The sequence below is a fragment of the Pongo abelii genome, chromosome 1 (genome assembly GCF_028885655.2).
Source record: "Pongo abelii isolate AG06213 chromosome 1, NHGRI_mPonAbe1-v2.0_pri, whole genome shotgun sequence".
NCBI lineage: Eukaryota > Metazoa > Chordata > Mammalia > Primates > Hominidae > Pongo > Pongo abelii.
In genome coordinates, this window is record NC_071985.2 from 52,494,336 (window position 1) to 52,517,997 (window position 23,662).

Sequence of the window (23,662 nt, forward strand, 5' to 3'; positions counted from 1 at the left end):
CAGACTTTTCTGGATGTTAGTTACTTCATGTGTAAAATGTGCATAATCGTAATACCTGCTTCCTAGGGATGTTAGCATTAAATGAGTTTTGCAGGATACCTGCACTTACGCCTGGAACAATAATAACTGTTTAAGAAATCTCAGTATGATGATGTGGACCTTAGAGGAATTTGTGAGGAAGAAGGCATTTAGTTGATCATCTTTATATTTCTTTTCAAATAAAGTCTTCATAATGCAGGGTCATTATGTTTGAAATAGAAGTACTCTACACATCTAAAAATTAGAAATGTACAATTAAATCTTTTGAAACCATTCAAACAAAATGATTTAGAGACTATCTGTTCTATTGCTTTAATACAGTTAAGATTTTATTATTTATTTTGTTGTGAACCTTGTTATTTTTAGTGGCTTTTTTTCTTATAATTAAGCAGATAGGGTAGGAGAAATATATTTGATTTATTAAATGTTTAGTGTATAGAGTGTTGGTTAACAATTATTAAGCCCTACTATATTGTAAGTTGTATATAAGGTGTTTTGGTTATTATGTAATTATTATTGTAATTAAATAATATATTATTTTGATTATAGCCTAAAGAGAAAATTGTTATTTCTGTTAACTGGACACCATTCAAAGAAGGCCGAGTAAGAGAGATTATGACATTTCTTGTAAATGATGTTCTGAAACACCAAGCTATATTACTAGGAAATGCAGAAGAGCAGAAAAAGAAAAAGGTAATGTTTTAACCATTCTGTGATTTACTCCAAGAAATTGTTTAATAATAAATACAACTTATTTTGATAAGAGGCATGAAGTAATATTGCTTACTTAAAGGTAATATTGCTTATTTAATATTCAATAGCTACAAACTTAATTGGTATATTTTCCTTATTTTTGCAGAGGAGTCTTTGGGATACCATTAAAAAGAAGAAAATTTCAGCCTCTACAAGTCACAACAGAAGGGTTTCAAATATTCAAAATGTTAATAAAACATTTAGTGTTTCCCAAAAAGTTGACAGAGTTAGGAGCCCACTACAAGCTTGTGAAAACTTGGCTATGAATGAAGGCGGTCCCCCAACAGAAAACAATTCTTTAACACTTGAAGGAAATAAAATACCCATATCACCTATTAGCCCTGCTTTCAATGAATGCCATGGTGAAACTTGCTTGCCACTCTCTGTACGTCGATCTACTACCTACTCATCTCTTCATGCATCAGAAAATAGGGAACTATTAAATGTAGACAGTGCCAGCGTTTCAAAAGTTTCTTTTAATGAGAAAGCTGTAACTGAAACTTCCTTTAATTCCATAAATGTTAATGGCCAAAGTGGAGAGAATAGTAAACTTAGTCTTACCCCCAACTATTCTTCAACTTTGAACATTACACAAAGCCAAATACATTTTCTAAGTCCAGATTCTTTTGTAAATAATAGTCATGGAGCTAATAATGAACTAGAATTAGTAACATGTCTTTCATCAGATATGTTTATGAAAGATAATTCAAAGCCTGTGCATTTGGAATCAACAATTGCACATGAAATTTATCAGAAAATTTTAAGTCCAGATTCTTTCATAAAAGATAATTATGGACTAAATCAGGATGTAGAATCAGAGTCAGTTAATCCTATTTTATCCCCTAATCAATTTTTAAAAGATAACATGGCATATATGTGTACATCTCAGCAAACATGTAAAGTACCATTATCAAATGAAAATTCTCAAGTTCCACAGTCGCCTCAAGATTGGAGAAAAAGTGAAGTTTTGCCACGTATTCCTGAATGTCAGGGTTCAAAATCTCCCAAAGCTATTTTTGAAGAACTAGTAGAAATGAAGTCAAATTACTACAGTTTTATAAAACAAAATAATCCTAAATTTTCTGTAGTTCAGGATATTTCTAGTCATAGCCACAATAAACAACCTAAGAGACGCCCAATACTTTCTGCCACTGTTACTAAAAGGAAGGCCACCTGTACCAGAGAAAACCAAACTGAGATTAATAAACCAAAAGCAAAAAGATGTCTCAACAGTGCAGTGGGTGAACATGAAAAAGTAATAAATAATCAAAAGGAAAAAGAAGATTTTCATTCTTATCTTCCAATTATAGATCCAATATTAAGTAAATCTAAGAGTTATAAAAATGAAGTAACGCCCTCTTCGACAACAGCTTCAGTTGCTCGGAAAAGAAAGAGCGACGGAAGCATGGAAGATGCAGATGTGAGAGTTGCAGTTACAGAACATACAGAAGTGCGAGAAATCAAAAGAATCCATTTTTCTCCCTCAGAGCCTAAAACATCAGCTGTTAAGAAAACAAAAAATGTGATAACACCCATCTCAAAACGTATTAGCAACAGAGAGAAATTAAACCTGAAGAAGAAAACTGGTGAGTCTTGTTTATAAAATCTACTGAAGTGTACCTGTAAGGGGGATACTTCCTTTTGGTTTAGTAAGTCTGCTATTGATAAGCTTGTATTATACTCTTTACTTATTTGCTAGGTACATTTCCTTAGCAAATGTGAATACAGCTTATGTGACATCTTGTATCTGATTTTTCTTTGCTTTTGCTGTTTCTTGTAGATATGTTCTGATCAGATAACAAATTCTTTGATAATAAGGAACATACCTATTTTAATCTCCTACAAGATGTACAATAAAAGATGAATGAATGGATAAGTGAATAAATGAACAAATAAGCCACTGAAGGGTCGACACTCAAACCTACTGTTAGTTTGAGGCAGCCAGCTGGTTGAGCCTCTAGTCTAGAATCAGAATTGTACATATTGGGTATCTGATTTATGAGCCTATGTGAGAGGCAAGTAAGTCACCAAGAGTGGCTCTTTCTACCTCTGACAAATCTAAGGGAACAGAGAAGGCAGTTTTTCTACATATATTTATTTGACTGATAAGGTACCTACTATGTGATGTGCATTTTTCTAGGCACTGTGTACACAGGGGGGAAAGGGATAATTCCTGTCCTCAAGTTGTGTTCAGTCCTGTGATTATGCTATGGTCAGGAAATTAAGGAAGCACAGAAGCAGAGGGTTTGTGTGTAAATTGCAAGGAAGCATGAGATGGTTCCAAGAAAGACTTCCTAATGAAGAAAATGGTTGCAGGGAGAGGGACTAATTTCTGTAAGATTTCAGAATGAGGAATTTGTCCTTAGAAATTTACTTTTTAAATATTCAATTCATAGAACCTTACAATCTAATAAGTATTATGTTGCAATTTAGTCATGTTCCTTATTTTCACAATTGATATAGGTTTGAGATTGCTTTAAAACAAGGGTAAGCAAACTGTTCCTCTGTTGGTCCAGATAGTAAACATTTTAGGCTTTGCAGGCCATATAGATCTGCACTGCAATTACTCAACTCTGCTGCACTTGTGGGAAAACAGCCATAGACAATGTACAAATCAAGGAGTATGGCTGTGTTTCAGTAAAATTTTATTCATAAACACCGAAATTTGAATTTTATGTAAGTTTTGTGTTTTATGAAATGTTATTCTTTTGATTTTTTTTTAACTCTTTACAAATGTAAAAGCTATATTTAGCTCTTGGAACATACAAAAACAGTTGGGGGTTTTGCATGGGGGATGGATGTAGTTTGCTGACCCCTGCTCTTATTAGCTCTTTGCTTCTTCTATTTAGCAGCAGTATATTTTATTGTGAAACCTGTTTTTGAAAGTGAACTGCTATTCCAATAGGTTGTTTGCTACTGCAATTTGTATTGCATTTTCTTTTGTAGCCACCTGGCATTATATCAGCCATCTTGGTTACATATTTGGGAATCAGCCTGTTATTCTCTATCACTTTTCTAATAAGTTGGTATTAAGGGTTGTTTCTTCCACTATTAAAATAACTCTCCTCTGATTTGTCTCCATTGACTCTGTTTTAATTTGTCTCACCATATCCACCTTGGGTCATTGTAATAACTGCTTTGTAATTTTCTGTTTCTAATCTTGACCCTGTTCATTCCATTGTCCATACTCTTTTCTTAAATATAAATGAGGGTTTTTACTTCCTTGATTAAAATTCTTCACTAGCATAGAAGGTGCTTCAAAGTGATTAATAGTGGAGGTTCTGTAACTATACTGCCTTTGTTCAAATCTTTGCTACTTACTAGCTTATGTGACCTTAGACCATGTGGCTTAATTGCTCAAAGCCTCAGTATCCTAATTATATACATTGTGGTAATAATAGTACACTTCTCATAAATTTGTTCTCGTAAGTGTGTGAGAAAAAGATTATGATAGTGCCTGGCACAAAGTATTTAACTATTAGCTGCCACTATTATTTTGAATATTATTGAACTCCTCCCTACCTCTTCCAACCTCTTGTATGTCATTTCCTACGTGTATTCTTTGCTTCGTCCTTATTGCAGTTCTGGCAACAGGCCACATTCCTCATGCCTAATTTTAATTTCATAAGTTAACTCAAGTAGATTCCCATCTGGGAAGGCTCTTCTACCATTTTTAAACTTTTTTTTACCAGACTGAGAACTACTTCAGGGTTGGGACCATATTTTTCAATTCTGCATATTCTCAGCACCTCGCAGAGAGTCTGGAATATACAGACACAATAAGTTTTGGTTGAATCTAGACTTTAGCCTCTGTAAACACAAAATAAATTGTGGTTTGTGGTCTGTAACTTCTGGTTTGGTTTGATAAACTACTGAATTCATAGCATTAGTGCCTGGAGTACAGTGGTTATTAAGTGTTTGCTAAATGAATATGATTGTGAAGAACCCAAACTTTAACTTTCAAATCACTGACCTATTTAGGGAATTTATATTTTAATGCTCTTAATTTTGTTTTGTAATTTATTTTAGATTTATCAATATTCAAAACTCCAATTTCTAAAACAAACAAAAGGACAAAACCCATTATCGCTGTGGCACAGTCCAATTTGACCTTCATAAAACCGTTAAAAACAGGCAAGTGTTTATTATACTTAAACTCTCTGAAAACATGACATCGAATGAAGCACTAATTGCATTTCACATGGAAATGAATTGATTTTTGTTGTTGAATAACAGCCTGGAAGAATTGTTAAAGTGTGTATTAAAATGACAGGATATTGTGTCAACTTTCTGTTTGATAAAAGAAATAAAGACCAAATGTTCAACAGATCAGTAGGGTCACTATACTAATTATTGTATATTTCAAAATAGCTAGAAGAGAATAACTGATGTTTCTAGCATAAAGAAAAGGCAGATATTTGGACTGCGGGCGCCTGCCACCACGCCCGGCTAATTTTTTTGTATTTTTAGTGGAGACGGGGTTTCACCATGTTGGCCGGGGTGGTCAGGCAACCTCCTGACCTCGTGATCCCCTCCCCTCGCCTCCCAGGGTGTTGGGATTTCAGGCGTGAGCCACCGTGCCTGGCCAAAAACATGGGCTGTTACCCTTTGCTGTGGTAGGGAGTATGGATGAAGTGAAAGTTGGTAAAAGGATGGTCAGAGGCCGTCACTAGCCTTGGGGAGTTTTCCAAGTGGAAAATGAAAATCACTGTGACTTCGTTAAGCTCCAAGATATGCTTCTTTGTACCAATATGGAAAATCTAAAAGAAAAACCCACACTCAGCACTATGAATGCTGTAGGTGCCAAAAACTGCAGAAAATGGGCTTTACAGATATGGGCCCAGACAACCAGCCAGTTAGTTTTCAAGAAATCTTTGAAGCCAAAAGACAAGAGTTCTATGATCAATGTCAGAGGGAAGAAGAAGAGTTGAAACAGAGATTTATGCAGCGAGTCAAGGAGAAAGAAGCTGAAAAAGAGCTGCAGGACAAGTTCGAGCATCTTAAAATGATTCAACAGGAAGAGATAAGGAAACTCGAAGAAGAGAAAAAACAACTGGAAGGAGAAATAATAGATTTTTTATAAAATGAAGACTGCCTCTGAAGCACTGCAGACTCAGCTGAGCACCAATACAAAGACAGACAAACGTCGTAAGAAATAATAGTTTCTCTTAATTTTCTGTTTGAGAGCCCTATCATTCTACATCCCAACTTCTTGTAAGATTGTATTTGTAGCATTTAACTCTGATTGAAGTTCTCATTTTAAAAATTGGCTTGCTTGTTGTATATTTTCCCTAACTAAAGTGTGAAATCCTAGTGGGGCGTGGTGGCTCACGCCTGTGGTCCCAGCACTTTGGGAGGCTGAAGTGGGCAGATCACTTGAGGTCAGGAGTTTGTGACCTGCCCGGCTGGCATGGTGAAACCCTGTCCCTACTGATAATGCAGAAGTTGGCTGGGCTTGGTGGTGTGCACCTGTAGTCCCTGCTACTCGGAAGGCTGAGGCGGGAGAGTCACTTGTACACAGGAGGCAGAGGTGCGGTGAACAGAGATTGTGCCACTGCACTCCAGCATGAGTGACAGAGCGCTATGAGTCACTACACCTGGTATGAGCCACCATGCCCGGCCCACAGTGACTTTTATACATGTTGTTAAATCATCTTACAGATTTTATAATTTGGGGGAAGAAAAATTTTACTAAATGGTTTTTTAATGGAAACTCTACAAGAACCAGCATCTTTGCTTTGTTCACTTACGTGTCCATTACTAGGCCTAGAACAATGTCTGACACATAGCGGCAATTATTCCTTGAATAAATGGACCCAGCAATAGTACATTAGCTATGCTATATGCATAAATTAAAAATGTAGATTATTGACTTTCAAAAAATAATTAATGTGTCTTCTCACTGCTTCTGAACATGTTTGCGAGTTATATTGCTGAGGGACCTTTATCTTCTCATTCTTTCATCTTAATCCAATGTTATTAAAATTGAAATCACCAATATTATTCCATATCTAAAAATAATATCTACCTTATAAAAATTATCACTCTGCTGCATTTGAGAATAGACTTTTTAGGTAATAATAGTATGATCCATAGGGTTTTTTTTAGGGCACAGAAGGATTCATGCTAACAGAACATTTTATTTTCTATTTTCCCAGAGCTATAAAACATGATATTATATGATACTATAAGGCATATTTTTACTCTGTTCATAATTTTTTCTAAAAAAAATTAGTGTTTGTTTCCCATATAACTTTTAATTTTATAAGTAAATATTTGTCTCTTTCAGCTCCAGTTTTATGTGAAATAGAGTTTCCAGATTTATGTAGCATGGAGAGTTTTAATAAGTCAGAGTTACTGATTTTTGCCAGTCATTTTCTCAGTTGTTAACTTCTTTTATCTTTAGTTGATTTTTTTTGTAGTGACAAGTTTTGTTTCTGTTCTCATTTCCTTTTGTAATATTCTATGTATATTTTGTTTTTGTTTACTATGAAAATTACATATAACATCCTAGAGTTATAACATTCTAATTTGAATTTATTTCAACTTAACTTCAATCACATACCGAAATTCTGCTGCTATATAGCCCTACTCTTTTTAGGTTATTGATGTCACAAATTATATCTTTATTCATTGTACACCACCTAACATATTTATAATTACATTTTATGCATTTGCCTTTTAAATCCTGTAGAAAATAAAAAGCGGAGTTACAAACCAAAATTACAGTAATACTGTTTTATGCTTGTTTATGTATTTACCTTTACCAGAGAACTTTATATATTCATATAGCTTGCTTATTTACTTATATAGTTACTGCCTACAGTTCATTTATTTCAACCTGAAGGACTTTAATGCTTCTTGTATGACAAATTTAGAGATAAATGGATTTTTTCAGCTTTAAAAAAAATCTAGAAATGTCTTAATTTCTCCCTTATTTTTAAAGGACAGGTTTTCCAGCTATCAATTTCTCAATTGACAGTTTTCTTCATTATTTTAAATACATAATCCACTGCCTACTGGCCTTCAAATTTTCTGCTGAGAAATCAGCTGCTAATGTTATCCAGATCCCTTGTCTGTGAGAGTTGCTCTTCTCTCTGAGCTTTCAAGATTCTCACAATGTCTTTTTTTGTTTTGTTTTTTGGGACAGAGTCCTGTTCTGTCGCCCAGGCTGGAGTGCAGTGGTGTGATCTCGGCTCACTGAGACCTCCATCTCTTGGGTTTGGGTGATTCTCCCGTCTCGGCCTCCCAGGTAGCTGGGGCTACAGGCATGTGCCACCATGCCCAGCTAGTTTATTTGTGTTTTTGGTAGAGACGGGGTTTTGCCATGTTGCCCAGGCTGGTTACAAACTCCTGGCCTCAAGCTATCTGCCTAGGACTACCATTTACCCAGCAATCTCATTACTTGGTAAAGACCCAAAAGAAAATAAATCATTCTACCAAAAAGGCAAAAAAAAAAAAAAAAAAAAAAAAACGTATTTAAGGTGATGGATATCCCAAGTACTCTGACCTGATTTGTATAAATTCTATGAATATATTATCACATGTACCTCAAAAATATGTACATCTATTATGCATCAATTATAAAAAAGATATTCTATCAGACTTTAATGTAGTTGACTCATGGTGGTTTAGTATTAAATAACCAGGAAATATTGCTTTACTTTTCCCCATTTTGCTCTGATTACATTTCTTACCCAAAATGCTTTCAGCTCTTTCCTGCAAGTAGTAGAAAAGCAAATATTGTTCAGTGTTTTAAAGATGGTATTGCTAGTAAAAATGACTTTTGCTATATATTGTACAATAAGTTAAAGGAAATTTTGTTATGCAGTAACCTAATTGTATTCTTAGATATTCCCAGACACCCGATGCCATTTGCTGCAAAAAACATGTTTTATGATGAACGCTGGAAGGAAAAGCAGGAACAGGGCTTCACTTGGTGGTTAAATTTTATATTAACCCCTGATGACTTCACTGTAAAAACAAATATTTCTGAAGGTAAATGTTAAATTAATGTTTAAATTTAATAATACTTTTAACAGATAAAATTTTTAACATCGTTTGTCATTCTTTAATTATACATAGTTATTATAATTAATGGCATAATTCCCTGTTCATTAGCCTAAATGCTTGTATAGGTAAGAATTTTTACTTACATAAATTTATATATGTAGATTTTCTTTACCAAAAGTACTGAAATATACTTTTTGATCTCTATTCTCTCTCATCAGTCAATGCAATCAGTCCTGTGTGGCCTGCCCACTTTGGGCATATTGTCCCCACTGTTCAATACCTTAGTTTAAGAAGTATGTTGGAAAGCTATAGGATTATGAGGAAACTAAACACCAATTCATATGAGGAATTTTTAAACATTTCAGTGTTTGTTCTGGAAAAGAGAAAACTTGGGAAAGGGACCAGGTAGAGATGTGCCTTTTAAACATTTGAAGTGTTTTCTTGTGAAAGAGAAGGAAACTTAACTTTTGTGCAGCTCTTGCATAGAAGTTAATAGGGATCGATTTCAGCTGAAGATAAGGAAAAATTCTTATAAATGTTTAAATTGTCAAATCATCATATAGGTTAACTTTTAAAGTGATGATTTTCCTATTGTTCTGGTGTTCAGACAGACACTGATTTATTTTTGTCAGAGAAGTACGTGTATAGGATTTTTTTTTCTTTTTTGCTGTTGGAGACAAGGTCTCACTCCCTCACCGAGTCTGGAGTGCATTGGCATGATCACAGCTCACTGCGGCCTCCACTTCCCAGGCTTAAGCAATCTTGCTCCCTCAACCTCCTGAGTAGTTGTGACTACAAGTGCACGCCACCATGCCTGGCTAGTTTTTTTATTATTATTATTTTTTATTTTTGAATAGAAGAGTTCTTGCTATGTTGCCAGAGTTGGTCTTGAACTCCTAGGCTCGAGTAATTCACCTGCCTTGGCCTCCCAAAGGGCTGGGATTACAGGTATGAGCAATTGTACCTGGCTGGATTTTTGTATTAAAAGAGTCTTTGAATTAGATGCTGTCTAAGCAGTGATCTTAGAGATCACTTAAAAAAAAAGAAAAAAGTTGTTTTTTTTCCAAAAGGGAGCAAAGCCCCATTTTTAGTTCTTTTCTTAAAAGAAAATGTGTTTTATAAAAGATTAAATTACATTTCAAAATTCAATTGATTTTTAAAAATTAGATTCCTTAGAAACTTGACTTTTATTAACTTATAAAAAGGATGGGAACAGATAAACCAGTGAGGAGGTTAATTCATTAGTCCGGATTAGAGATAATCGTGTTTGATTTGTGATAGTAGAGGCGGTGAAAAGTGGCTAGACTTGGAATACATTTTGCAGGTAGAGCTAACAGGTTGTGATGATAGACTGGCCTAAGGAGTATGCTTGGAGGGGGTGAGGAATATATTACGTTTTTACCGTCTGAAACTGCATTTTATTGCTGGATTTAAGAATATGTAGAGATATTGTTTAACCAGAAACATTCTTTCTTTTGTTTTTACCCAGTAAATGCTGCTACTCTTCTTTTGGGAATAGAGAATCAACATAAAATAAGTGTTCCTAGAGCACCTACAAAAGAGGAAATGTCTCTCAGAGCTTATACTGCTCGGTGTAGGTTAAACAGACTACGTCGTGCAGCATGCCGTTTGTTTACTTCTGAAAAAATAATTAAAGCTATTAAAAAGCTTGAAATTGAAATTGAAGCTAGGCGGCTAATTGTTCGAAAAGATAGACACCTATGGAAAGATGTGGGTAAGAAGATTGCAGAAATCTTGACATTAATTCTTTAAAAACATTCAAGAGATTCTGTGTTTCTTTTCCCCCGGCTTTATTGACACAATTGACAAGTAAAAATGGCATATATTTAAGGTATACAACATGATGTTGATATATGTATATATTATTAAATGATTATAACTATCAATCTAATTAATGTATCTACTCACATAGTTACCTTCTTGTGTGTATGTGTGGTGAAAACATTTAAGAAGTACTCAGCAAATTTCAAGTATACAAGTCACTGTTATTAACTATAGTCATCATGGCGTACATTCGATCTCCAGAATTTATTCATCCTGCGTAACTGAAACTTTATATCCCTTTGACAACATCGCCCCAGTCCCTCTACCCCATTCTCTGGCAACCACCATTTTCTGTGCTTCTGTAAATTCAACTTGTTTAGATTTCACATATAAATGAGATCATACAGTATTTGTTTTTCTATGCTTAGGCTATTTCAATTTGCATAAAATCCTCCAGATTGATCCATGTTATCACAAGTGGCAGGATTTTCATTTTTAAGACTGAATAATACTTCATTATATATAAATATATATGTATATTTATCATATATATTTATTTGTGTATATACATACACACACATACACATACCCCACATTTTCTTTATCCACTTATTCACTAATGGACACTTAGATTGATTCCGTATCTTGGATATTGTGGATAATGCTGCAATGAACATAAGAGTGCAGGTATCTCTTCCAGATACTGATGTCCCCAAGAGATTTTGTATTTCAAAACTAGGTATACATGCTTTAGCTTTGCTGCCAAAAATTCCACATACTTGAATATGATCATGTATATTTAAGACTATAAGTGTATTTTATTTAAATTAACTTATTTCATATAAGCAATTATTTTTTTCCCACTGATATACTCTCCATGAAGTTTTATTTCTTGTCTCTATTTGATTATCGATTTGAACTTATTTGCCTTTGACATGCATTTCAGGAGAACGTCAGAAAGTCCTGAATTGGCTGTTGTCCTACAATCCTTTGTGGCTTCGAATTGGTCTAGAGGTAAGCATACATTTCAGGTTTCTAAAATAATATTTTTTTATAATATACTTTTTGTAGAATAGACTCATTTTATTACAATGTGGTTTTACTTATAAAAGTTTAAAGTCATTAGGTTAGCTTGATTCATCTTTTAGTATAAAATGTAAGACCCATTAATAAATGCTTATTAGGTAAATAGACTATGCCATTATATATTATTACACCATATTGTAATACAACATTTTACTGTACAGTCTCTTTAAACATAATTTGGTGCTGCATGTAATGACAACTATAGTAAACTCATTTTTGAAAATTTACCAATGCAAAGACAAGGCTGCTGTGAATACATTTTCTAATTTAAATTTCTTAAAACCCAGTGAGGTATGTATTATTATTTCCACTTCACTAACGAAACAGAAGCTTAGATGTTAAAGTGACTTGCCCTGGCCGGGCGTGGTGGCTCACGCTGTAATCCCAGCACTTTGGGAGACTGAGGTGAGCTGATCACGAGGTCAGGAGATCGAGACCATCCTGACTAACATGGTGAAACCCCGTCTCTACTAAAAATACAAAAAAATTAGCCAGGCGTGGTGGCGGGCGCCTGTAGTCCCAGCTACTTGGGAGGCTGAGGCAGGAGAATGACGGGAACCCAGGAAGCAGAGCTTGCAGTTAGCCGAGATTGCACCACTGCACTCTAGCCTGGGCCTGGGTGACAGCGAGACTCCTTCTCAAAAAAAAAAAAAAAAAAAAAAAAAAAAGTGACTTGCCCTATGCCAATTATTTGGTCAGGAGTTGAACCTATACCAATCTGATGAAATAGTACTCGTGAAAATGTCATCAGGATTTGCATTCTTTACATAGTACTTGGCTCTGTAATATCTGGAATGTTGAAACCAACTGAATTAGAAAGATACTATTAATAATTGGCTGTTTAAAGACATTTTTATTAAAAGTATCTTTTGTGCGTCCGTATTCTTTAGTCTTTTGCTAGTATGCTTTCACATTTTTTCTAGGTTTCTTACCTTCTTAATGTAGGGTCTCCCATTACTATTTCAATTTATTCCAGGTTTTGGAATAGAAGAGTCTTTGGGACCGAACAGGATCTTTGTAATAATCTGGCTTTTATATACCAATAAATTGAGGCCCAGAGAGAATAAATAATAAGCTTACTGTGGTTACATAGCAGTATGGTGTCATTGCTGGGATTTCTTATTTCAATTCCAGTGTTCTTTCCCTTTAAATAGTTGGCAAGTTACAGATCAACTAGCTTTGCTTCACATATGAAAGAATTCTGGAACCTCAATTGAAATAGAGCCCCCCACATTTGGACATAGCTTTTTTGTGGCAAAAATAAAATCAAGAACTTTGTGTGGAACCTTGCAATGCTTTTTAAAACCTCTTGGATGTAATTTGTATCATCTCCACCCACATTCCAATTTGCCAGAGCACATTATGTAGCTAAGCACAAACTAGTTAGGAATGTATTAACCTCCCACAAGTCACAGGAAATTTATGGCAGGTGGTGGGGATGTATAATTTTTTTACAGTACACCCTAGGATTCTTTAAATAAATGTACATGAGGATTTTAAGAAAATTTCAAAGGCCAAAAAAAGTAAATAAAGATAAATTCCTTTATTTTGGTAGGTAATAATTGATACTTTTCCATGCTTTAATCTTTATATTTTGTCAATGTAGGGTTGCAGAATTTGATATTTTTTAAGTTTTTTCTAATTGCTTTAAAAATTATTAATAATAAGCATGCTAATGTTAAACTAATTTTATATTTAAATCATTGATTATAAACAGACCTGTACTTTCCAAATTATCTTGGATGATTTGCAGATGTTTTCTACATTGATAACTATCATAAAAATTTGAATATTTAGGTTTCTGTTATAACTTCACGATGTACTTAATGGGACAGTTATAAATAAATTTGAACAACATGCCTATATTTGATAGTTCTTTAACTTAAATGAAAAAATTAAAATGGGAATGTTGCTTGTCAGATGATTAAGACTTATCTTAGTCCTGAGCTTTGTCTTTTTGCATTGCAAAGTATACTATATACAATAAGATATACATAAATCATATATGCATAGTTTAAAGAAGTTATTTAGCAAATAACCATGTCATTTAGAAAGTAGAACATTGCCAGTTCCTTAGGTTGTGGTCTGCCATTCCTCAGTCACTTCCCTTTGTTTCTTAGAGACAGCATAATTCTGACTTTGGCTTTAATTTATTTTCAGACAACTTATGGAGAACTCATATCTTTGGAAGATAACAGTGATGTCACAGGGTTGGCTATGTTTATTCTGAATCGCTTACTTTGGAATCCTGATATAGCAGCTGAGTATAGACACCCCACTGTTCCTCATCTGTATAGAGATGGTAAGTATCTCTGCCTCTCCTACATTCTCTCCACACTATACATGAATGGCTTATTGTCATTCTTCCTGTTTCTGTTTACATTTTCCTTTCTCAAAGAAACCAGTCTAAGTAAGTCTCTGCTTCTAGTACTCTCCCTTCCTCCACCCTCATTCCCCATTAATTCCTCCATCACTATTTATAATTCTATCTGTTGTCTCTACCCATCCTCTTCCCCCAGTAGGTTGTAAGTCCTATGGGGGTCATGTTTGTTGTAGTTTGGTACTGTATATCTAACACCTGCGATGGTGCCTGCATGTAGTAGGTGTTCATTAAATATTTGTTGAGTAAGACCAACTAAATCTCTTGATGCCTCTGTGCCTGTTTCCTCATCTATGAATTGAAAATATTAAGTGGTGCATACTTGTCCCATAGAGTTATTGGGAGGATTAAATGGACTTATACACATAAAGCACTAAAAAAGGCACATAGTGTTTTATTTGTGCTTGCTACCCCACACTTTTTGTTTTACTAACACATTATTATTATCATATTTTAAGATGAAACCTACCTTTCATAGATTAACTTGCTGTGCTTTTTTGTACTTTATTTAAGGTCATGAAGAAGCTTTGTCCAAGTTTACATTGAAAAAGTTATTGTTGTTGGTCTGTTTTCTTGATTATGCTAAAATTTCCAGACTCATTGATCATGATCCTTGTCTCTTCTGTAAAGATGCTGAATTCAAGGTATGCTTTTCATTTTATGCTTTATATTTTATATTTCCCATTTACGACTTTTGCTTGCTTTTATGGTATGTTTTCTGTTTAGAAAAAAATTAGTTTTCCAAAGAATAATACTCAGGGGAGTAAAATAGGAATGCCTGTGTAGTGAGTCCCATCAGTAATTCTAACCATCCCTGATTTTTATTGGTTTACCTTTCATCAGCACATTATCATTACTCTTAATTTTGACTTGAAAATGGATTAAACTATGCTTCTGAAGATTTAATTTTTGAGAAAATTTCTTTCCTAATTTTGATGTATTTTATAATCAAGTTAATGCTAGTTTTTATAGCGTATTATTATGAGCAACTTTTAGAAAGATCTTAAGTTAGAAATATATATGAAATTTGCATTATTAATGTATAATATGAAACTTTTTATACTATTTATTTTATTTTTATATGTACAGAATGATTTGGAGGATTTGTTTTTATTATAAGCAAAATTGTAATATTGGAATATAATATCTGGAACTTATTTCTTTATAGGCTAGTAAAGAAATCCTTTTGGCTTTTTCACGAGATTTCCTAAGTGGTGAAGGTGACCTTTCCCGTCACCTTGGCTTATTGGGATTACCTGTTAACCATGTTCAGACACCATTTGATGAATTTGATTTTGCCGTTACAAATCTTGCTGTAGACTTGCAATGTGGAGTGCGCCTTGTGTACGTATAAGAAATAGAATTATTTTGCTTAATGGAATAGACTAACATTTTCTGGAAAACACTTTTTTTGTAATTATTCCATCTTGCTCTTTCATGTAGTACAGTAAATTTAGTATTGAAAAAAATTGAGATTTTTTTTTTTTTTTTCAGGGAAGTGGTACATCAGTGTTATGTCCAGAAACCTTGTCTCCTATCCACACCTTTTTTCCTGATGGCATGTGACTAGGGCTCATGGATAATAATTACTGATATCTCAGAATAGGAGTTAGGAAGACCATTAAACTAATTAAAATATCAAACATTGAAATAACACTTTTTTTTTTTTGAGACAGAGTTTCGCTCTGTTGCCCAGTCTGGAGGGCACTGGCAAGGTCTCGGCTCACTGCAAGCCTGCCTCCTGGGTTCACGCCATTCTCCTGCTTCAGCCTTCGGAGAAGCTGGGACTGCAGGTGCCCGCCACCACGCCCAGCTAATTTTTTGTATTTTTAGTAGAGACGGGGTTTCACCGTGTTAGCCAGGATGGTCTTGATCTCCTGACCTCGTGATCTGCCTGCCTTGGCCTCCCAGAGTTCTGGGATTACAGGCATGAGCCACCGCACCTGGCCGAAATGACACTTTTTATTGACAGTGGTTTCATGAATTTTATATCATTTGAGACCATTTTTAGTAGTATGAACCTTGTTTTACATATAAGGAAAATAAGATGAAGTGGTAGAATAGATTGCCCAAGTTTTCCACAGTGGAATTGAGACGTAAACTCATGAAATCTGACTTCAAATTACACAGTATTTCCTCAATAACAAACTGGAATGCTCAAAATTGGCTTTGGTATGTATGATGGATAGCCAGTTTTGCTTAGAAGGAATGACCTTTAGCATTTTGCCATGATTGGCCTCTTTAGGGTATCTGGGTTGGAGATACTCATTTTACTTCTAGGGAACTCTCCAAAATATATATTACATCCTTATCAAGGAAGCACTTTTGGGGTCAAGGCAAGAGATTTCTTTAAAGCAATGAAAGTTTTTTTCTCTGTGTATTTAGGAAGTTGTTATGCCTCAAAACAGCTAGTTAAATGTTGACGTATGGGAAGCACAATTTAATGGTCTTTATAAAATATCTCTGCTACAGTAAAACTTACCAAACTCTTCAGCTGCCTGACCCTGGTATATTTTTGTCAGATTTTAAATTGCTTATATTGTAGCTAAAATTAATTGCAGGCAGTCTTCATGTTAAAATTCATGTTGTCTAAAAACTCAACTGAATAGGAAAGAAGCTATTTGGATATACTTTTTAATTTCTTTGTTTCGACTAGAGATAACTTTAGAGTATAAACTAAAAAACCTTATATCCATGTTTTATGGAGACCAACTGAAAGAACTGTGAATATTTAGAGAAAAAACAGAAAACTCTGGGGCATAAATATTTTAAGACATTTGAAGAACTGTCTTATAATAAAAGGTGATTAAATTGTTTATTGCCAAGCAAAATAAGTATGCATGAACAATGAAAATTTCAGGAAGATGAATGTGGGTTTGGTATAAAAACTTGCCAATATTCAGACGTGTCTTTAGCAAACAACGAGTTCACAGTGTTGGAAGGTTCAAGCAGAGGTCAGAGGACCGCTTGGCCAGAATGGAGGAATTCTTTGACATTTATGAGGATGAGATCCTAGATTTTTATGAATTCCCGGTTTTTGAAAAACAATTTACATATCCCTTGCCTTCTTTTAGGCTAAATTTCCATGAACATTCTTTTCTTTCTGATCAGTAGTCTCACAAGTTAATAGTCTTTTTACTGCAGCTTTGTCTCACTTTAGCAGTTCCATACGAGCTAGGATCATTTTGCTTAAAATATTTCATATTTTTTTTTAGTTGGTTAATTTGTTTATTTAATAAATTCAAGCTACCACATCAATATTCTGGCCAATAGTAATTGTTTTTATACTTTTTCCACTTTCTAGGAGGAACAAAGATTGGTTTAATGTTCAGTGCTATTTTTCCACAAAGAAAGCCCCCCTCCTTTTTTTTTTTTTTTTTTTTTTTTTTTTGAGACAGAGTCTCACTCTGTCACCCAGGCTGGTGTGCAGTGGCATGATCTCGGCTCACTGCAGCCTCTGCCTCCATGTTCAAGCGATTCTCCTGCCTCAGGGACTATAGGCGTGCACTACCACGCCTATTTCATTTTTGTATTTTCAGTGGAGACGGGGTTTCACCATGTTGGCCAGGCTGGTCTTGAACTCCTGACCTCAGGTGATCCACCCACCTTGGCCTCCCAAAGTGCTGGGATTACAGGCGTGAGCCACTGCGGCTGGTCAGAAAGCCCATTTTTATGTTTCTACAGGAGTTACTGAGGATTTAGCACTGTTGGATGTTGATGTTATTTAGTTGGTTAGGAATTCTAAGTAGTTAAGAGATTAATCTTGTATAACCAAATTTCTGTTTTGATAAGTGTCAGCAAAATGACTGTTTTATAAATCTTTGAAGTCACTTGAGAATGCTTTGGGATGGCTACTCTATTAATGCCATGGGTGATGGGTTGGTCTACAATTGATTGGATGGTTGGCCTAGAATTATCTTAAGTCTCTTTCTAGCCTTTAGAGACTATGGTTGTATAAGTAATTCTACCAGCTTTTTGTTGAAGACAGAAATCAGTTGGGGCTTGCTTTTTCTGTCTTTGTTAGGTAGATACTCAAATATTTGTGTGTGTGTATATATACATACATATATATATATAGGAATTACTGTGGAAACTAGTAAAACTGGATTTTAGTTCTCATCTTATTCTTGCCATTACCAGCTCTATGACCATAGGCAATTCATTTAAGCTCTATGGGCCTTAGTTTCTTCATCTAACAATAATTAATTGTGGGCTTTACCATGGTATCTAAAATAAGAAAATAAAGCACTTGCTTGATGTGTACAATATAGTACATCCCAATAAATGTGCTTCCTCTCTGCTCTACATCCCTCTCCTCTCTTTTCTGTCCTTTCCTTTCTTCTTTCTCTTCTCTGTAGAGCCCTATTATTTTGTTCATGTGTGCATTTATGTATGTATGTCTTATTTTCTTATCATCTATTCACACACTTCAATCCCAAACTTAAGAACTCTACTTGCCGACTGTGGAGCAACAGAGTTTTGAGATAGTTTTTTGAAGTCTTTCTGATCATAAAGCCCAGTAACTGTTGGGATTTATGTGGGAAATAACTATATTTCAGTGAAGGGTTTTTTCATATACGTTTTTATAATAATTTCATCTGAACATTTTATTACTGCCAGGCGAACCATGGAACTTCTCACACAGAACTGGGACCTCTCAAAGAAACTCAGGATTCCGGCAATAAGTCGTCTTCAAAAGATGCACAATGTTGACATTGTTCTTCAAGTTCTTAAATCACGAGGAATTGAATTAAGTGATGAGCATGGTAAAAACTGAGTAGAGGTAAAACTTATTCTCCTCACTGAATATTGATATGTGCGTACATTATGCTAATGGACAACCTTTTCTTTTATAGGAAATACAATTCTATCTAAGGATATTGTGGATAGGCACAGAGAAAAAACTCTCAGGTTGCTTTGGAAAATAGCGTTTGCTTTTCAGGTATTATACATTTGGTACATCTTGTATTTTTTATCAGTTTTGATTACTGATTTATAAACACAATTTGAATCTAATAAAGAATAACAACCACCATCATTTAATAAGGTTTATTTTGCCCCAGTAACTGTGATAAATGCTATATATATATATACATTTCAAGCTAATCTTCACCACACCTGCAAAGTAGGTGTTAGGTCTGCCTCTCAGATGAGGAAACTGAAACTACAGTTTACATCATTGATAAATCCCATGTGGCCCCAAATCCCATGTTCTTAACCACTGAACATTTTATCACTTCAGTGTAGATGGTGTTTGCCTTTGGGGAAAAAAAAAAGCAACTGTTTTATACTAAAATATCCATTTCAGGCACTTTATTTTCTTTGATTTTTTTAACTTTCTGGTTTAAAAAATCTACAGTTTCTCTAAATAGAAGACAATTACTTTGATTTCTGTGGGTTAAAAATAATCTATGGAAAATATGAAGGTATTTATCTTTTTTTGTGTTCGTTTTAGGTGGATATTTCCCTTAACTTAGATCAATTAAAGGAAGAAATTGCGTTTCTAAAACACACAAAGAGTATAAAGAAAACAATATCTCTACTATCATGCCATTCTGATGATCTTATTAATAAGAAAAAAGGCAAAAGGGATAGTGGTTCCTTTGAACAATATAGTGAAAACATAAAGTTATTGATGGATTGGGTAAATGCTGTTTGTGCCTTCTATAATAAAAAGGTAAGTTTCTTTGTTTTTTGTTTTAACCCAATATATTTTAATAAATTATGATGAAAGTCACTTAAACTTAATGCCTTAACTCTTTTCTTGAATTTCTTAGTTCATCTGTGTAAGCAAACTTTCCCTCAAATGAGTGAATGTATTATTATACACTGTATTTCATCTAATCTGTCACCAATTGTGTGATACATGATAATTTTATCACTAAGAAAAGAAAAATATGCCCTAGATGGAAGTCTTAGTAGAAGATGCTTGCGTAGAACTGGGACATAAAAGAATCATATTATTATAAATGTCAGTTCAAATAAGCCCACATTCAGAAAGGGACAGCTAAGAACTTACCACTAGATAGAGGAAGAAGAACAAAATTTGAGTCTCTCTATAATCATTTGTTAGGTTGACACTGTATTTCTGTATGAAGTATACTTCTTAGTGTAAATATATGAAAAAAATTTCCCCTAAACACGTGGATAAACTATCTGGTAACAAATATAAGACAGAAACAGTGTTACATGGTATGTGTAGCTAAATATGGTAAGCCTTGCAATATGGTTATACCAAGAAGTTATTAGTACAAAAATTGTTAAACATATGGCTAATCTTTTATGTTTTAACTAAATACTAGAGAGCCAAAGTTGATCATCGGTATTAATTAATTCCATATTTGGAATTTGCATACTAGCTAAAATTTCTTTTTAATGCCAAAATTAGTAGTTGCAGTATTTTGTGGTCATTTATTGACGTGTGTGAATGCCTAGGTCCTCATTGCCAGCTGATGTCAAACAAGGTGGTGTGCTTTTTTTGTTTCAGCTCTTATACTGTAAACAAGTATCCTTTTCAGGACCTATTTAGCATTGTGCTTTTTTGCATTTTTGTGCTTTTTGTTGGTGAGTTCCCTGTTTAAAATGGCTTTCAAGTGTAGTAATGAAGCCCTATTCAAGTATAGTAATGAAGCCCTGTCTAGTGTTCTTAGGAGAAGACTGATGTGCCATATACAGAAAATATATGCGTTAACTAATTTTAACGCAGGCATGAATTATGCTGTTGGCCATGAGTTAGTGTTATTGAATCAGAAACACCTGTAAAACAAGGTTATGTGCGGATTGGTTGATAAACATATTATAACTAGAGGCTCACAGGACACTAACCTTATATTTCTCCTCTATGCAATGGTTCAATGTTCACAAATATAGTTTTCACAAATAACGAGAATCCACTCTCATTGCTTGTTGTTGTAGTTTCCTAAGACTACCATAGCAAACTACAACAAACTAGGTGGCTTAAAGTAGAAATTTATTCTCTCACAGTTCCAGAGGTTAGAAGTCTGAAATCAAGGTGTTGGCTGTGCCATGCTCTCACATAAGGTTCTAGGGAATACTCTGTTTTATTTTTTTCTTTTAAATTTTAGAATTTACCAGTCAAACTTGCCATCACTTGCCTTGTAGATTTGTCACTCCAGTCTCTGCCTTTATCATTCACAGGTATTCTGCAAACCATTATGTCTACGTTACTTTCTAAATGCGGTTAATTGTTTTTCTGGCATTTTCAATCAGGTGGAGAATTTTACAGTGTCTTTCTCAGATGGCCGTGTGTTATGTTACCTGATCCACCATTACCATCCTTGCTATGTGCCATTTGACGCTATATGTCAGCGTACTACTCAAACTGTGGAATGTACGCAAACTGGTTCAGTGGTATTAAATTCATCATCTGAATCTGATGACAGTTCTCTGGATATGTCACTTAAAGCATTTGATCATGGTTAGTCCCTTTTTGTTACTTTTCCAATTTTTTGCCATGTCTGATTTGAAGCTACGGCTAATTTCTCCTTTCCTCCTGCATAATAGAAAATACTTCAGAGCTATACAAAGAGCTCCTAGAAAATGAAAAGAAAAATTTTCACTTGGTTAGGTCTGCAGTTAGAGACCTTGGTGGAATACCTGCTATGATTAATCATTCAGATATGTCAAATACAATTCCAGATGAAAAGGTAAGTAAAAGAAGAGTTTCTTAATTATTAATTCAATAATAAAGTCTCAGAAGATGATAGTAAGTACTTTATTCTCTGTTGATATTCTGTTTTTATCTTTTGTGGTTTTTTTTAGGTGGTTATTACCTATTTGTCATTTCTTTGTGCAAGGCTTTTGGATCTTCGTAAAGAAATAAGAGCTGCTCGACTCATACAAACAACATGGAGAAAATATAAACTAAAAACAGATCTCAAACGCCATCAGGTACTCCTAGAATATGAAACTACTATAGTGTGAATTATACTTTAGAAGATGTCATTTGATTGATTTTTGATATGATTTTACATTTTACAGATGTATGGCATTAAGATAAATTTAATAATTGTGTATATGTATTTTGGGTTGGGGAGGTATGAGTATTTCTACCTAATTGCTAATATTCCCTTCATTTGATGTATCTTCCAGTCTCTGTCCACCCCTTCACTTAGTCTGTTCCAGGGGAAGAGGAATAACTTAATCTGCTTTTTAAATTTGTGAGGAATACATAGGGATGCTTGACTCAGCTCTTCCTTTCCTCCTATTGGAATCTAACCTGCCTCTGGAGAGCAGGAGCTTTCCATTAATTTTTTATTCTGCATTGTATGAGGCTTGACCTCAACTAGTGCTGGCTGGGCCTGAGCATCAAGTGTCTGATTTTGTGATTTAACTAGTAAGCTTAGTTTGTTTGCCATGAAGCTGTCTTCTACTTTATCCTTTATTAGTTTTAAAAGTAGTATTTTGGTTTCTGCTATTAATTTTTCAAAATGTTAGGATCTGGGCATGAGAATAGAGATGTTATTTATTGTTTCCCTTTGTGACCCCAATAGTACAAAAATTTCATTAATGTAAAGAATTTTTTTCTTAAGTTCTGAGAAAATTGTTATTTTTAATAATCTAAGAAATGGTCTCCTTGATCAAGTTGAACAAACTGTTGCAATCTTTTTGTCTCCCTATTCCATCTACTAACTAATACTGTATTTATTTATTTGGAAAACCAAAAAATAAAAAAATAAAACAAGCATCCATGCCTAGTAAAATTTATCATAAATATTTCAGAAATACATTCCACCCAATATTCCTTCTCAACTTTGAAATATAATGCATCTATGATAAAGTTCTTGGTAGCTGTGTAAAACAGCTAAATTTTGACAACTTTCAGACACAATATGTGTTTTTTCATTTCGCACCAGACTTGGAAATAAGACTAATTGAAATAATTTTCTTTTCCCCTAGTCAAACTCTTCATAGTAAAGTTTGGGAAATAGGCAGGGTCTTAACACTCACAAATGGTCTTTTCTGCTACTATATATGCTCTGTGCCCTATAGTGCCCCTAAACTCAGGATCTGCCTCCCTGCCTACATATCACTTGGAGAATAACTTCCTGAAAACTTTCTTAAAGCAATTCCCCTAGAAGCTTCCAATACTTCTAGGGGAATTGGAAGAGTTCAGGCAAGTGTCTCCCCTGGCCAGTCCTCAAGCTATTTGATTCACCCATTGTATATTGCATTAAGTGAGAGTTTTAGAATTATAAGAGATAGATATATATGTATTCTGCTTTTATTTTCTGCTGAAGATAGCCTTGTATTAATCAGATTTTTTTTTCTTTTGGAGACAAGGTCTCACTCTGTCACCCAGGCAAGAGTGCAATAGTGCGATCTTGGCTCACTTCAGATTTTGCCTCTTGGGTTCAAGCCATTCTTGTGCCTCAGCCTCCTGAGTAGTTGGGATTACAGGTGCATGCCACCACGCCCAGCTAATTTTTGTATTTTTTGTAGAGACAGGATTTCACCCCATTGCCTAGGCTGGTCTTAAACTCCTGGCCTCAGGATATCTGCCTGACTCTGTCTCCCACAGTGCTGGGATTACGTGCATGAGCCACTGCACCTGGCCTTAGTCTGATATTAACTGTAGAATTTTCT

General features: G+C 34.5%; 1 protein-coding gene across 5 annotated transcripts in view; it reads left to right on the forward strand.

Annotated features, from left to right (window-relative positions):
* ASPM (assembly factor for spindle microtubules) overlaps positions 1 to 23,662 on the forward strand; it is a 61,728-nt gene that overhangs the window by 1,970 nt on the left and 36,096 nt on the right. For 4 of the 5 annotated variants that reach the window (XM_024254121.3, XM_024254125.3, XM_024254136.3 and 1 more), the window contains exons 2-16: positions 589 to 732; positions 899 to 2,378; positions 4,822 to 4,926; positions 8,644 to 8,790; positions 10,295 to 10,540; positions 11,537 to 11,604; positions 13,837 to 13,978; positions 14,570 to 14,700; positions 15,225 to 15,400; positions 18,677 to 18,822; positions 18,913 to 18,998; positions 19,512 to 19,733; positions 21,287 to 21,494; positions 21,581 to 21,723; positions 21,839 to 21,967. In XM_024254121.3, coding sequence (XP_024109889.2) covers positions 589 to 732; positions 899 to 2,378; positions 4,822 to 4,926; positions 8,644 to 8,790; positions 10,295 to 10,540; positions 11,537 to 11,604; positions 13,837 to 13,978; positions 14,570 to 14,700; positions 15,225 to 15,400; positions 18,677 to 18,822; positions 18,913 to 18,998; positions 19,512 to 19,733; positions 21,287 to 21,494; positions 21,581 to 21,723; positions 21,839 to 21,967 — 3,573 coding nt within the window. The remainder of the gene's footprint in view (positions 1 to 588; positions 733 to 898; positions 2,379 to 4,821; positions 4,927 to 8,643; positions 8,791 to 10,294; positions 10,541 to 11,536; positions 11,605 to 13,836; positions 13,979 to 14,569; positions 14,701 to 15,224; positions 15,401 to 18,676; positions 18,823 to 18,912; positions 18,999 to 19,511; positions 19,734 to 21,286; positions 21,495 to 21,580; positions 21,724 to 21,838; positions 21,968 to 23,662) is intronic. The other variant, XM_063726069.1, reaches the window with a different exon arrangement.